Source organism: Motacilla alba, chromosome 9 (genome assembly GCF_015832195.1).
Source record: "Motacilla alba alba isolate MOTALB_02 chromosome 9, Motacilla_alba_V1.0_pri, whole genome shotgun sequence".
Lineage (NCBI taxonomy): Eukaryota > Metazoa > Chordata > Aves > Passeriformes > Motacillidae > Motacilla > Motacilla alba.
The window spans coordinates 21967522-21983897 of record NC_052024.1 but is presented as its reverse complement, the minus strand read 5'-3'; the positions used below and the strand labels follow the sequence as shown (position 1 = coordinate 21983897).

The following is a 16376-nucleotide window of genomic DNA, read 5'->3' as shown; positions in this document are numbered from 1 at the left end:
CATTATATATGGACAGACTGTTGCTATGTGTGAAAAAGATCCTCCTGGTTTTATTAGGAATTTGAATAGTGTGAACTCCAATGATAACACAGAGGAGGAAAAGCTTCATGTTTTCTTTCACACTTTTTAAGTGCCTAAAAGAAAATATTGCTGTAGATAAAGAAAGAAAAAAGAAAATCCAATTTTTGCTATTCACTACAAGGCTTTCCAACACATGGTGTGGGTTCAGCATCGAGTCTGTGAAGAGAGAAATTGTAAAAGGCAGACTGTTAAAACTGAGGAAATTGCTGTTCAAACATCTATATAACATAAAAGATTTCCCACCAAAGTATGTAAATGCATCGTGGTTGTGCAGAAATCCTGTGTCTTCATAACAAATATTCATTGGTCTGCAAATTATTCTCTGGGTATCATCTCTTGGCAATGCAATCTATCACATACGAGCTTTTCTGGGTGAGGGCAGTGATTGTTTGTTTGATTGTTTGTCTGTTTTTCTGTCCGTGTCCTGCCAGCAGAGTGCCTCCCAGGAAAGTATGGGGCTGGCTGCTCCCTGGACTGCCTGTGCCAGCACAATGGCACCTGTGACAGGTTCACAGGCTGCTGCAGGTGCCCCGAGGGTTTCTACGGCCACTCCTGTGAGCACAGTAAGTGGAGGCACTCGGGGTAATTGTCACAGGTTTAGGGCTTCAGAGGAGTCAAGAAACACCTCACTGGTTCAATTAAAATTCTGGGGATGTCCCAGATCATCCAGCTCCTTCCAGATCTTGCATGTCTCTGATGCTGGGTGGTACAAGTTTAAAAGCCCATGGCAGTAGCAGAGTTAAGGATAAATACCATTTTTGGGTGGCTGCCAGCAAATGTCACCAAGAATGCAGAGGGTTTTAATGGTGTGTATGATTTTCTCCATGAACCTTCTTCATTTTAATTTTTCAGGGTGCCCCCCGGGATTTTATGGGCTGGGCTGTCTTCAGGCCTGTGCCTGTAAAAATGGAGCGAGCTGTGATGCAGTGACAGGACAGTGCCTTTGTCCTTTGGGTTATCACGGTGTCCACTGTGAAAAAGGTACTGGTGCACCTCTAATGGGAAAGAAAAAAGAAAAAGGGAAAAAAAAAACCAAAAAAACCAGAAAAAACCCCAAACAAACACCAAAAAAAAGCCCAAAAGCAGAATTCAAAAAACCTCATACAATTACTGAAATATTTGTTGAGAGCCACTTCCATGTTTTGAACTTAATGAATATCCTGAAATACTGAGTTTAGGACAGATTTCCTGTTCTACAGCTGGGTGTTCCCATTCCCTTATAAATTAACTAATCTGGTTCCAATTAATACAGTGAAAGTCCTGGTCTCCGTGATGTCTTGCAGCAATGAGTTCCACATGCCATTTATTAAAAATAAGTCCCTTTTACTGATTCTAAATTTGCTTCTAAAACTCCAAATAAGATTATTAAATAGGTGCATGTCAAACCTGTTGAGTGTTTCGGAGGGGTCTTCTAGAGAGTTCTAATTAAAAATAAAAATAAGTGCCAGCTACATTTCTGGGACAGATTTACAGATACCTTTGAGAAGTTAGATTAGACAACCCCAACAGAAGGAGAGCTCATATAAATAATGTTCCCATTCCACTGTGTTTGATTTCTTCGTTAAGCTTGGCATTTACACTGATTTCATTTATGAGCTTTCCCCTGAGACATCCTGGGAAAGCTCTGGGTTTAATGTACATCTTGCCACTCAGACGTGCATCTGAATTGTTCTCTTGCTGTCAGGCTGTGCCAGGGGCTGGTTTGGTGAGGGGTGCCAGCATCAGTGTGACTGTGGAGATGCTCCTTGTGATCCAGAGACTGGGAAGTGCCTTTGCCCACCTGGGAAGACTGGAGACAAGTGTGACATTGGTAAGGGCAATATTTTTAAGGGCTGGACTGTGTGTTGTGAAACCATGCTGACCTGTTGGTTTCAGAATAACTGTGAAAGGACATTTGCTGGTGTTCAAGATCACATTGTTTGTAGAAAATTGCTCTTTGTGGTTATCAACACCTTTATCAGCAGGTTTGTACCTCTTGATTTAATCAATATTTAAATTGATATCCTGATAGGAAAACTGTTCATGGGTCAGCTGTAAAATGTCATTTGCCTTGAGTTTTGGAGAACACAGGCTGGGGAAGAATAGACCAAGAAATTTTGCAAATATAGTGGGGAAGACTCCAGAGGGTGCAGCTGGGCAGCAAGGGCTCCAATTTCTGTGTGCTTTGTCACACTGACATTTGTGACCCTTTTCAGACCAATGCAGAAGTATGTCCAGCTCTGGATTTGCTTCCCCTGGAAGCAGGATGGAATCCCCACAGATGAGGGTGTGGAGCTGCAGCAGCTGTGCTTGCCCCTGGCCTTCAGCAGCAGCCCAGGGACTTTCAATCCAAATGCAATTCCCTCCTTTGCAGCACAGGCTGCCCTTGGGCTGTGTGTTGGCCCACAGGAGCAGAATTCTTCTCTAACAGGGATATAAAAATAGGTGAGAAATTTTTCCTGTAGGTAAAACCAGCCCCGCTGCTGTACCCTGGTGGGGTTGGGTGCAGGGTTGAGAGGCAGCAGTGGCAGATTCCTGAGCCATTCTCTGGTCACAGCTGTGACTCTGCTCAGAGCTCAGGGCCAGGTTGGACAGGGCTTGGAGCAACCTGGTCTGGTGAAAAGTGTCCCATGCCTGTGGCTGGAACCAGAGGAGTTTAAAGGTCCCTTCTAACCCAAGCTGTTCTAGGATTCTGTGATTGGTGGAGCAGTTTTAGGACACTGGAGTAAAAGGAATTGCAGTGGTTTAACTGAGTGTCAGAAAACATTTGTGATCCCAGTGCTGTGACAAACAAGATAAAAGGAGTGAACATCCATGTGCTACTGTGGAGCTTCACCAGGAACCAAAATCCTCCTGAGCTCCTGGAGCAGAGGGGGAAAATTATTTCTCCTTTTGCTCTAGGATGGGGCAGAAATAGATTTAAGCAGGCTGTTATTAATACAAATTGCTGTGAGCTTAAGCATTAGTGCAACTTGCAGAACTAAAATGGAAAAGCATTTGGCTCCCTCTGGGCAGTGTCCTGTGGTCAGGAAATGAAGCTCCCAGTCTGCAGCACTGTTCCAGTGGGAACATGAGCCACCCTCAGTGCCCACACAGCACTGGCTGTCCCTGGGCCTTCCCAGTAAAACTTTAGGCAGAGGTGGAACGCAAGGGGGAAGTTCAGCACCAAAAATGGGAATTGAGGTTTTCTTCCTCACAAACTCTGCGAGTCATTTTTATTTTTCCTAAATCAGCTAGGGTAGCCCCCATCCATGAAAAGCTGTTATGGGGTAGGTTTTATTTGCATTTTTATTTTCAATTAGGCTCAGTTCATCTGTGATATAACTGTGAGCAGCTGTGACTGTGCAGCAGCCATAAAGATAAAAGGCCTGATTTTAATTTGAACTCTGGTAAAGCACCCATTAAACAGGCAAAATGTTAATTAAAAAAAAAAAAAAAAGAGGGAGAGAATATAACAGACTTTTATGGGCGTTCTTTTTCTGTAGTAAATTAACATTGCAGACTTTCAAACAGATGTCTTAAATACACATTGTTATTAACATGAAAATGTGGTATTACATAAATTAAAATCAGGTCCAGAGGTGTTTGAGGAGCCCTTTTCTCATAACATTTCCTAATTGAAAAGGCCAAGCTCGGAGCACGAGGGCGAGTTCTCCCACGTGCTGGGGCTGCAGCTGATGCTGGGCTCAGCAGGACTTGCTTTACCCTAGGGCACTCATGGGAGAAGGCAAATTCCCTGGTTACAGGATTTTGAGCGAGGTGAGGGAGAGAGGGCCATTGTTTGCTGTGTGTTTCACACCCTGCCTTGTGACCCTGCTGCTCACTTTCCTTTCCTGCCTGTCCTCTGGTGCTTAAAAAACTGCAGTGAAGATTTACCAGCCTAGGTATGAAATGTATTTGCATTTGGAAGTGAGATATTTTTGTGTGTGTGTGTGAGTTTAATTTGCCAGAATGCAGCAGAATTGTGCAACCAGAGCAAGACATGAGTATCTACAAAATGGATTAATTCTCGGTGTCACATTCTGTGAAGGAAGGCTCTTGCCCAGCACGTACTGACAGCCCAGCCATGCAGGAGGGACGGGAGATAGTGTGGATCCAGGATGCTGACAGCAACTTTCCTGAGCAGATCCCAAGATGTTCTGTGTTGGGCTGTCAACCCCTGTTTTTACAGCAGCAATGATTTCCATTCTGGGAACTCTTCAGGACAGCTGGGCTGCAGCTTGGGCAGAGCGTGTGGCAGACGAAACTCGACGACTGCCGCGCTTTCCCAAATGTCATGTTTGAATGTGAGCAGATGTAGGTGTCTGAGCAGCTTCCTGATCCCACAGAAGGGGGAGGCTGCCAGGAGTGTCCACCCTGTCCCAAACCCTCCTGTCCTTGCAGGGTGCAGGGCAGACAGGTACGGCCCCGGCTGCTCCCTGCGGTGCCAGTGCGCCGGCCGATCCCGCTGCAACGCCCACAACGGGAACTGCGCCTGCCCCAGCTCCTGGATGGGGCCAACCTGCAGAGAAGGTAACCAGCCTGGGGTGCAACCTTTCCTGGTGGGGTAAAACACCTCTGTCCCATGCTGGTGGTCGGGTTGGATGGGAGGGTCAACCTGTTGGAACGTTTGGATAATTTCTCTTCTTAATGAAATTGAGTACGGAGGGAAAGTTTCCTCTCACTTATAATCACAATTCCTCCTTTAGTTTAGGAAAAACTTTGGGAACCTTCTGATTTGGAGGTGTTTTATAGTTTTGCCGCTGTGAGGAGGCCACTGTAGCTCCCTCCTCTACCTTCTTTTCAAGGCTACCATTTATTGAATTATTTAAGTGTAAATTGTATAATCTATATAATATTTCAGTATTAGGTTATATGGACCTGAAACCGTGTTTCTGCTTAATTCTCTAGGTGGCCCTCCAAAGCTTCCTTTTTATGAAGAACAAGCTCAAGAAAGAGGGAGTATTTTTCCAAGAGCTCTACAACAGTAACATTTGGACTAATAAATGAACTGTTTTATATGCACAGACGGAATTTGAATTTGGATATGAAAACAGTTATTCAATTCAGCTTGAATTGTACTGAAGTATTCACACTTCTTATGGAAGACTACAGAGGCCATTTAGTAGCTGGATCCTTTTAAAGAGTTGAATCTGTTTCATGTGCTCATTCCTAGCCTCTTGCCCCTCCATTAATCTACTCTGGACATTCTTTCTGGTATTAATATAATTCATTTCTTGAAAGCCTGGACATGTTTTTAATCAGAGCAGCTCCAAAGAGTATCAGGATAAGCAGCATGTAACACATCACCATGGAATGAGCCACGCTCCCTCTATCAGGGGCTTTCTAAACCCACTTGACAACCAGCACCAAGTTTGAAGAGTATTCCACAGATTATTTCTCTACAAATTCTCAAAATCACATTGCACAGAAACTAGAGGGATTTATCAAGTTAATTCCTCTTTGAATAAAGTGCTGTATGGTAGAGAAGCATGCAGTCTAATTTTGAACTTGCAGCTGAAGAAGAATCCACCACAATCCAACAAGAGTCCTCAATACATTGTTAATTTATTTAAGAGCATCTTCTGCATTTCTGGTGTGGTTTGACTGACTGGAAGGTCTCTGTCTGAATCTGTCTTCCAAAGAGAGTGGTGTCATCTGCCAGACTCTCCTGGCATCCTGTGTTCTCACATCTTACCAGACGAATTTCTCAGTGGGTTGTCAAGCCAAACTGTGCAGCACTGCTCATCAAACAGTATCTGCTAATGCAGAAAAGGTTTTACCTGGAATGAAGAAAGCAGATAGTAAGCAAGGAGAGACACTTAAAGATACTATCTTTGGGGTTTGTGCTTTTATTGAGCAATTTGGGTTTTTTTTAATCAAGTCATCTCACAACAGTCCTGATACCAGAGACATTTTGGTGCTATTTTGTCTGTTTAGACAGGTTTTCCTTTGATATAGAACTATGTCATTATAAAGAAATTTATGTTCTGTATTTTAATATTCTGTTAACCAGACTAAAACATTTCAGAGTGCCTCTCTATCCCTCTCTTTAGGTTAGGAGTTACAAAATCCGTGTAGTTTCCACTTGAATTTGACTGTTTCAAAAGTGCACTTAAGAAGGGACATTGGGACCCTGGCAGACACAGAGTACGGGCAGTTCCAGCTCTTGTGCTGACACTCCATTCACCACCAGAACAAAATGCAGCTCTGCAAGAGCAGGGTTTTGTTTTGCAGGAGACAAAATGACAATAATTGATGGTAACTTGGGATTTTTGAGAAAGTTTGTTGTTGTGGTTGGGTAGGTGATGAGTTGGTGAAGCAGAATCCAGGAGGTTGGATGGGAAGGTGAGGTAACAACTTTCCCCCATGGTTCACCCCAGGTCTTAAACACATCTGCAGTCAATGACTGTCCAGGCCAAAGCAAGTGGCACTTGCTCCCCTGAGAGTTCATTTCAAATTGTGATCTATGGGAGGCAATACAGTTTTAGGAGGTGTGGAGCTTCCAAGCTTCATGGAAGTGTTATTGTTGTTATTCATCACTTTGTAGGTATTGAAAGTAAAGGTATTTGTGAATGTGTCAAAATTAATTAACTAATTGTTCTTTCAGCCAGAAAATCACTGGGGCTGATGCTGATCCCTTTTAATTTCTTCTGTAGAGCTCACTGAATGTCACTGGAAAGTTCATTCAATATAAAGGTGGGAAAATTATGGTCCCAGAAGTGTGTGACTCTCAGCAAAGAAGTGATATTTTAAATGTTCTTTTGGAGGTGTGATGGCCTGGGTCTGATCCTACAATTGTGTGAATTTGGGGCAGTTTCACTGAACAGGAACCTGCAAGATAAATCTCCTGTGAGACAGTGAGATACAATCTTAGCAACTGCTGGAGAAGAGCAATTCAAGTTTAGCAGTTGACATGTTTTGGCCTTAGCCCTGTATTTGCTGCAGAGCCAAACTACAGCAATAGTGCAAGTGCCACACTGTAGTTAAGATTTTTTTTTTGTAGAATCATTGAGTAAAGCTGTAGAAAACCTCTGAAGGTCTGAGCTTCCCTTTAAAGCCTGATCAACTTCAGAGTCAAATGGGTCAGAGATTCATCATTCAAGTCAGATTTCAGAGATTCATCCCACCTAGTTTTGGATATCTCCAAGGATGGAGATCCCACCACCTCTTTGAACCTGTCCTATTGGAGATTTCATTTTCATCCTCTTTTGCTTTTCTTTTTTTCTGGTTTCTAATCAGAATTTCTTCAGTTTCATCTTTGTTCCACTGCTTCTCATCCTTTCAGTGTGGATCTCTGAGGACCCTTTGGCTTCCTCTCCCCCCACAGCACCCATGGGGCAGTTGGGTACAGCCTCTTCTGAAGACAGCCCGTCCACTGGCCACATTCCAGCACCTCAGACATTCCAGTTCCTTCCAGCTGCCCAGAGCCTGGTGTGGTTACTCAGCAGCATAAAAGCCTTTACACTGCTGTCAGACAGCAGAGTGTATCAAATGTAGTGTTATTCTCTTGTTTTTGTAGATTGATGTGTGATTTGAGCAGCTAATCAAAGGGGAAACCTTTCTCAAGCCATATTATTTACACCCGTGTATACTTGTTTACATTTTCCGCAGTACCTTGATAATAGAATTGTAAATATGTAGTATAAGGAAATAAAAGATTTTTGTATTGCGTGTTTTTAAAGGATGTCACGATTTTAGGTACATGATGAAACACATATTTTAAGTGACTGATACTGAGCCTGTGCCAATGAATTGAGGCCCAAGTAGATCTGCTTTGAGAAATATTTCAGCAAACTATTTTTAAATCAAAAAAATGTCAGTCCATACAAACCACTCCATGTGCAATAGACTTTTTTATTCAAAATTCTTCTTAGCTTCTTTATGTTGTTGCCTTTGGAAAAGAAGTTCACTTCAGTGCCATCAAACAGACCATTCTGATTTGTGGCTCTGCATGGCTTTTTTTTCCAAAACAAAGTACAGTCATATACAGGTAAAAATCAGAATTAAAGATTTCAGAAACATTAAAAGAGGAATTTTGATGGAGATAGTTGAAATGTCTTATCTTGGTTCTTATTTTTTCATAAGGCAGACAAAATGTTTACAGGATTTTGTTTTCTAGAAGAGCCACAACTTTACATTATTAACTACTAATTAAGGAAGTTTACTTGCTTCTGATATTATTGTTCTGATTCTGCTCCTTACTACTGTTTAACACATTTACCTAATTCTTTGCCTACAAAGTAGTCTTTCTTAGACAGGATGGCATTTTTTAATGGAAAACTGACTAAATCAGCTTTTCCAGAGATTAACTTTGTGGCAAGTGAGTGTAGTTGCTACTAAATTAACACAACTCTGCTTATTTGCTTCCTCAGATTCCAGTGAAAGAGTGTCAGGCTGATGCAGTCCTGAGCACAGCACTGGGGCTTGATGAAAATGGAAGTGAAAAATTCATTGAAAATGGGGTTTATAGTTAAAGTGATGTCCATCTTCCTCTTGGTGAAGGCCTTTGCTGGCTCCCTGTTTCCCAGGAGGCTGAAGTTAATTACATTTCCTTGAAGAGAGAGCTCTGTCTATTCCTCTGTAGCACACTTGCACGTGCAGATAACTCCTTTCAGAAGGACATTGGAATTATTTCAGCCATGCAGCTCCTGTGCCAAATCCCCCTCTCTTACCTTGTGTGCTCCAGATAACTTCAGCTGCAGTGGGAAGGAGCTGAGTGTAACTCAGTGGGCCCAGCAGAACCTCGCTCGCTGTGAATTCATGCAACCAGAACAACATGTTTTAAGTTAGACTTCACTAACACTATCCTCATAGGAAAACAATCAGAATTTAAAAAATTCCCCGCTTCCCCTGCCAAAAATTATTATTCTACTTTTATCCTTTTTATGTTGAAGAACCATAGCTATTAAAGTTTGCCCAGATTCCTTGCCAACCATATTATTTTGATTGGCTGCAGGTTTCTGTTTGTGTAAGTAATAACCAGCATAGTGTCAGGAGTTGCCAACGGGACAAACATGGAAATAATACCTTCATGTCCTTCCCAGAAGAGGCAAAGACACATTTGGGAGCCATCGTGGCTTCATTGTGCAGATCAAACAGTGACTCTTAGAATTTAGCTTCTTATCACAGCAAAGTAGAGCTCAGGAACAATCTTTGAGAGTGCTGGTGGACCAAGAAGCTTCCATCCTCCCATCCTTGTGTTAATATTTCTATATTTAGGCTAGAAACCTTCTCAGCCCCCAGCTTTTGAAGGACTTTTCCTTCAGGTTGACCTGTGGCTGACTGAGTTGACCTGCAACTGTGCCCAGTAATTCTTTTGCAAGGTCACAGCTTTAAATTCTGACACTGTGCAAAGCCATTTCCAGCAGTAAACACCAAATCTCAGCCTTGTAGAGCATAAATTGTTCGTTCTGTTATTTTTATTGCTTTTAATAAGCACTTGCATAGTAATATTATGTCTCTGTGAATTTGTAATCCCTCTTCAAGAAATGTGTGGGATGTATCTCGGGTTTGTACTGTACTTTCTGTTGTAGACATGTAGTGGAAGGATGCTGATTTTTTTTTATATAAACATGTCATTAAAACTTGGTCTTGATTTTCTCTCATTGCTACTTTTGAAGCAACAGGTTTATGTTGTGGATGAGACTTTAGTCTACTGAACTAATTGACATTCAGAGCAAACAGCCTGAAATCACACCTGCTTCTGGTAGTTTGTGTAGAATAAATAATGGCCTGTGCCCGAGTGGGTTTGTATGTGATCCCTGACCAGGGCAACCTGGCCAGTGACTGAGCCTGACAAATGGAGCTTTCTGGCACTCCAGAGTATTGGAAACATTCAAAACACAGCATAAATCTTGCTGGAAGAGGATGGTTGTGAAGTGTAACATTTTGGAAAGACTTGGGCACGGAGCACTTTGAAGGCACTTGAAACCACACACCTGCAGCCTCCCATCAGCCTGTTTGGGCACTTCCCAGAGCCCAGTTCTGCCAACAAATCGCCTGGTTCACCTTCAGGGTATTGTCTTCTCACATTGGCAGGAGCTGAAGGAACATGTGTGCCTGCTTAATGCCAAATAATGCAGTAAGAGTGTGCTGGTTAATTGGAAGTAGCAGGCTAAATTGAATTCAAAACGTGTAACAAAGGGGGGACGGTAGATCAAGCTGTCAGAGAAAAAGTGGGCAGCTCTGGCTTGCTGCTTTCTGGGAGAGCAGGCTTGGATTCCTTTTGAAATTTCAGGGCAAACATTTTGAATTGAGCTGTGTAATACTGCGGGGTTCTGTCTTGTGTGATTTACTTCACTCTTCCTGCAGTTTTCAACAAGGAACAGAATAATTAAGTTCATTTGGTTTGTCATCTTTTTGACATATGTTCTAAAAATAATTCTATAATCCTTGCAATTTATCCAGTAATTTCCTTATTAGAAGCCATATTCATACTATTCTAAGAAGCTGTTGATGTTTTCCTATAATATCAACATATCATGTTGATTTTAACCTCTCAGATTGCTGTTAAAAGCTGATCAAAAACTAGACATGGAATATTAAACCAGAATATTCTCAACCTCTGCAGAGCTAGCATTGATCTGTGTTTTAAACCTTCAAAAAGCCATGCCTCTGCAGCAGTTCAGATGTCCATAAATCATGGAATGGTTTGGGTTGGAAAGGACCATTTATTTCCAGCTAAATGTGGGGCAGCCACTACTTCTCTGTGCACCCTTTGCCAGTGCCTCACCATGCTCACAGTAAAGATTTTTTTTCTGAGATATGTGGGACCAGAGTTACCTTGTGACTGTGTCCAGGGAGCCCTGTTCCATGGAAATGTCCCTCAGCACCTTCAGAAATCGTCACCCCAATCTGCAGCCAGCACTGCTTATCTCTTCTTTTAGTCAGCACTAGAGGTTGACGGGGTGCTCATTGAATATTCTGTATGCACGCAATAAAAACAACCATCCAAACCCCGTGAATGGTTTAAAAATGACTTAAAAGTGCTGTATGATAAGGCACTTCTTTGTTGATTCCTTCAAGCATGGTAGTTAAAAAAAAAACCACAACTCAGTTGTGTTGTTTTATATATGAATAAAGATGTCAGCAAGTAGTCATCTAACTGTCCGTGCCATTTGGCAGTATCTAGCTTCCTTTTCAGTAATAGCCCAATAAATCTTTATCTTTTACTAAGCTGATGACAGCAAAACATCTTGAGAAGCTGCATGTGGTGTAGATATTACAGTTAATGCTTAAATCCTTCATGCCATCGTCTACTGGGTGTTTCTTCCCATCCAGATGTAACATCCTGATTTAAGGCTGCTTCTCCCTCTAGTGATTCCAAGAGCCTAATGATAATTAATTATTAATTAAGATCTGTTATCCGAGACCACCATGTTGGTCCATGGTAACTGAGATCCACCTGCTCAGGTGTCCTCACTGACCTCCTGCCTGAAGTAGTGCAGAAGTTGCAGCTTTGCCATTTGGAGCAGGTTCTGTACTTTGTGTTTTCTTTCTGCCTACAAGCCCTTGGTTCATCCTGAAATCCAGGGGCTGTCTCAGCTCTGTCCCCTGCTGTGGAGGTGGCCGTGGAGGCTTCCCAGTGGGAGCAGCACTGTGAACTGGGCTCGTGTTGGCTGGGGCCTCGTTTGGGGTGGAAATGCCCCATGTCCCACTGGTTCTGCCCTGTTCCCATTCAAACCAGCCTGTCATTTCTTTGGTAAGTCTTAAAGTGCCATAAATTACTTACAAAGTGACTTAATGAAAATTTTCAGATTCTTGCAGCTGGAAGAGGCTTTTTTCAACCAGAAATCCAGTTTTTAAATTATTTATTTCTCCTCTAAGAACCACATTAAGATTTCTTGCTGTACATCATCATCAAAGAGCAAGATTGGTGCAAGTAGGGACTGTGGAGTAATTCCTGCCTGTCCATTTGCTTCTTTCCCTTTTCCCTGACATTTCAGCTGTGGTAGCTGTTGTGGATCTTGGCCTTGCACTACCAGGCACAGTGGAAGGCTGCTCTTAATTATTACTTTACGTTAAGGGTAGGTATGAAATACAAAGCAGCAAATAGCATCACATTAAATAAGGGCTGTATTTCTGGGTAATGAGGGGTGGGAATGCTGCAGGAGCAGCAGCCATGGATGGCATCACAATTCTGGAGCCTTTTGTGGAGCCCTTCACCCTCTCAAAAGTAAGAGGTCTGAACAGGCAGCTTGAAAGACTATTAGAACTGCTCACAGTCATAGTTAGCGTGTTAAAATATTTTACAAGAACCAGTGAATTTGATCAGAAAATAGTTATTTTTGGCTGCCAATGTGGCAAAACCACTTAAAATACAAACTCAAGAATGTGTTGAAAGGAGTCAGTTTGCCAGCAGAGCTATTGTTGTAGCAAAGTCTCCCCTCTGATCCAACGGGAATCCTCTCCTCAAGTTTTATTACTTAAAAAGTTAACATGGATGTCAAGCACCTGGAAACTTTTATGTCTTTGAAAAGAGCATTGGTAGGGGCTGCACGGGTTTGGTTTCTTGTTGCAAACTCTTTTGCTGTGGGGTGTTATCTGGGTGTTTCCTCCCCTTGGAAAGCTTTTAGGATTGATTAGGTAATTCAGTGTCACTGCTCTGATAATGTGCTCTCTACAAGGGATAACAAGATGTGTGATTTGGTGCAAAAGTATTTGAATTTGCAGTGGATTTCTTCTTATTTTTGATTTCTAGCTTAAAAGAAAAGAAGAAGCCTTGGCTTTTTTTGCCTTTTTAGAAAATATGTGAAGAACCCCAACCACCACACAAGGGTCCTCTAGAGAGAGAGGGCTGCCTCCTTTGAGAAAAATCCCAAAAATGCCTGTAAGCACTTGGGGCAGGATTATTTCAGCAGTAGAAATCCATTTTGGTGCATGTCTCAGTGAGGGCTTGTGCAAGCAGAAAGCTCCTGGATCCTTGGGGAGCTAGAGAAGGGATAGGTCTGCATCCCTTGTTATCTCGATATAAATGCGCTGCAGCATCACGTGCCAAGGCAGGGGAGATGTGAAAAGCATCATGGCCAATAAATTAATGTTTTACTTTGAGTGGGCATGAAGGAGGATGTTGAGAACTGGGTTTCTTCCTGGGTTTCTACTGCCAGCAAAACAAAGCCCCACACAAGAGGGTTTGAAGGTCCCTCTGGGAAAAAATGCCATTGCCAACTCCACCAGAGTGCCTTGTCCAAGTTCCCTGAAGGAATCTCTGCCAGAAATACCTGTTAACAATAAGGACCTGTTAATGTTTCACAATTATTTTCCCAAGTATTTAATTGCTGCACCAGTCCCCAACAACAAGAAACTGGCGGATATTAAGTACACAATAACTGTGGAAACCTCTCTCAGCCCTTAACACATGTCTGCATGTGCCAAGACCAAGATACAGCTGCACATCTGCAGGTCTGGTGAGGACTCTGCGTGCAATCAAGATGAATAAAAATCTGGGGCTCTCTCAGCCATAGCTGCAACTTTTCCAAAGAAAATCAACATGATTTTTGTCTTTTGTGGATGGAAGCTAAACCACAAATTACTCATGGCAGGCACATCCCAACTTTTCTGCACAGAGGCTGCTCGGGAATGAAGGAGAGTAGTGTTGGTGGCCAGTCAGGAGGGATGGTTTCTAACTCCCCATCCCCATGAAGGTGTTGCTTTGTCACTGGCTGCAGACCAAATACAAACTCATGATTTACCACAGGTGTGATCTTCCTGCCTCAAGGTGTATTTACACAGTTCTTGCTTGGCTTCCCCTTGTGGATGCCAAAGCTGATGAGGCTGACTTTTACAACTGAAAAAAACCACAAATTGCAGCTTCTCTGCCTGATATCAAGGCAATATTGCAGCTTATTTTGATAGTTTATCCTCCCCAGATGAGGAAACTGCAGCACTGGCACAGCACCTTCAATATTTCTGCCTCACTCTGCAGGATCTTAAAGACAAGGCTGTGCCTTGATGGATGTCAGAAAGGGACGTTGGCTTTTGAAGTGGTGCTGAGAGCCTGTCTTCATTCTTGAGCCTTGATACACCTTTTCAGCTTGTAAATTTAGATATCTGCCTACATTTCATCTGCCTGATAGAGTTTAGGGGCTACTTGACAGCAGACCTTCCCAGTTCCTGTTGGGCTGATCACTGATGTGGGTCCCAAAGAGCAGCTCCTGTTGGGTGCAGCACTGCTGGATTCTCACTTGTTGGGACATCCATTGCTTGCAAAATATGTTCATGGACTGCCACAACACAGACTGACTCATTTTGCTTGGGTTTTCCAGAGGAATAGGTGGATTCAAACCTGCTGGGAGTCAAGGGGGAGCTGGACTGGAGTTTCCTACACCCTGGTAAGAACTCCAGTCACTGAGTGATTTGATAACCAGAACATTCTCTATGGCTATCTTCCCACAGGCTTACAAATATAGCTTGTTTATTTTTAACTGGAATGAGCATATTGGTAATTTGCACGAATTTTTTTTGGCCTCCAAAAATGTTTGAGCGACTCAGTAGGTGGCACCCTTTCTATTCCTTTATTTTCCACCAGATGTCAAAAATAAGTTGGAGCTGGAGCCTGTGAGTGTGTGTGTGTGAAACAAGTTCAGTAAAAATGTAAATGCATATTTGTCTCCTTAATTGAATATAGTATATTGTGAAATCATTACTGTCAGGGCACACTTGGGTTTATACAAACGCTTAAGTAAAGAAAATATATAAACCTAGATTGACTTGAACAATTTGAATGTGATAGTGGACATCTGTGTTCAATAACATCACTTTGGTAAGCGGTGTTTAATATTTCATGTCAAAGCGAGGAGAGTAATAGAACGGGGTATTTTCAGAATTCTTAGATTGCTGAAGTTTATGGCATGGCATAATATATAATCTGTCCTTTGTCAAGCTCACCAGAAAGACCCCTACTGCAGCTGAAGACGTAAAGTGCTCTAATATATATGTTTCTAGACCTCTCCCTGCTTGAGGAATTAATCTTGGGAGGTGCTGAGTGCCCTGAAGTGCCAGTGAAGTCAGTGGGATTTGAAGTTTCTCACAGCTCAGAGAACAGGGATCCTTACAGGGGCTAATTACTCTCCTCCAGTCCCAGCCAGGAAAGCCCTTCAGAGCTCAGAGCTCCTTAACTTTTAGTGTGTGAGGAGTCCTCTTAAAACTGGCATCAGGAACGCTGCTGGGACAGTGTCCAGAGGTCCAGCTCATTCCTCCATCATCTGATAAAATGAGACCTGCTCCCCAGCCTTGGGAATTTTAAATTTGGTGGTGAAGAGGTGAAAATGAGAAAGTTCCTTGCCCAGGGGCAGATCTGCCACTGAGGGCTGAGCTCAGAGTGCCCCAAAGCAGATCAGAGGATTATCTGCTGGGTTTTGGGGGGTGGAGGAGGAGGAGGAGGAAAGGGGCACCCCCTCATTCCAAGTGAAGTCCATGCACAAGTACATCGCCAGCTCAAGGACTCTGGCTGCAGAAAGTTCAAAGGAAGAGAAACATTTTTAAGTATCTTCCAACTCCCTCATTAATGAGCAATTACACTGATGTTCTTGGATGAATTTCCACTGAGTAAGTCATCTACAAACAAATCTTTCTTTTGTATTTCTCCCCCCCAAACCCCAGTCTTTTGTATTTCATTTTTAGGTGAAATTCTGTAGTGAAAGGGGCCAAAAGAAACATGCTTTCCCGAGCCTCATGCTGAATGTCTGTCTGGACAGTTTCATTTTAACTGCAGCTTGGGAAAAAAAATGTAAACATGGTGTGAGTATCATTTTTAAGCTGAAACTGTTTTTCCCCCGTGTTCAAATAGCATTGTAAATGTTTGCTCAAAAGAGGCATATTTATTCATCTAGCCTCTGAGAGAACACTGTGTGCATAGGTAGCAATAAAAATGTGTTAAGGGCTGAGAGAGATTCCCCTGGTAAATGGCTTTTCTCTTGACCTCCTCTTAAGCATCTTAGCGGAGCTCTGCTGCTGCCTCTCTGAGGAAGTATGTTTGCACTGGGGAGGAAGAATTTTTAAAGTTGCAGAGTGTTACAAACAGTGAGCAAATAACTGTGGGGGTTTGGATGTTTGGGGGTTTTTTTACAATGTTGGGGAAAAACTCCTATGGAAAAGGCATGAGATGCAAAACAGTCACACACGTTGAAAGTTGTTCCCAACATGCTGTGTGATTTCTTGCAAGGAAGATGATCTATGCAATTGTTATTCTCTAATTTTTTTTTTTCTGACCAATTTCTCAACAAATCTCTTTTGTGTGTGGCTGTTCACCACTCCTGTGTTTGACAGCTGAATCTGCCTGCAAGGGTTGTTTAGGATGGAGAAAAGGAGGATCAGGGGGACTTTATCACTTTCTA

At 42.6% G+C, this 16376-nt stretch overlaps 1 protein-coding gene across 5 annotated transcripts in view; it reads left to right on the top strand.

Annotated features, from left to right (window-relative positions):
* Positions 1-9621, top strand: part of LOC119704495 (multiple epidermal growth factor-like domains protein 6) — a 191808-nt gene extending 182187 nt beyond the window's left edge. For 4 of the 5 annotated variants that reach the window (XM_038145846.1, XM_038145847.1, XM_038145848.1 and 1 more), the window contains 5 exons: positions 516-644; positions 934-1062; positions 1766-1891; positions 4444-4572; positions 4951-9621. In XM_038145846.1, coding sequence (XP_038001774.1) covers positions 516-644; positions 934-1062; positions 1766-1891; positions 4444-4572; positions 4951-5030 — 593 coding nt within the window. In that variant the 3' untranslated portion in view covers positions 5031-9621. Of the gene's footprint in view, positions 1-515; positions 645-933; positions 1063-1765; positions 1892-4443; positions 4573-4950 lie in introns of those variants that run through there. The other variant, XR_005257979.1, reaches the window with a different exon arrangement.
* Positions 9622-16376: the final 6755 nt, after the last annotated feature.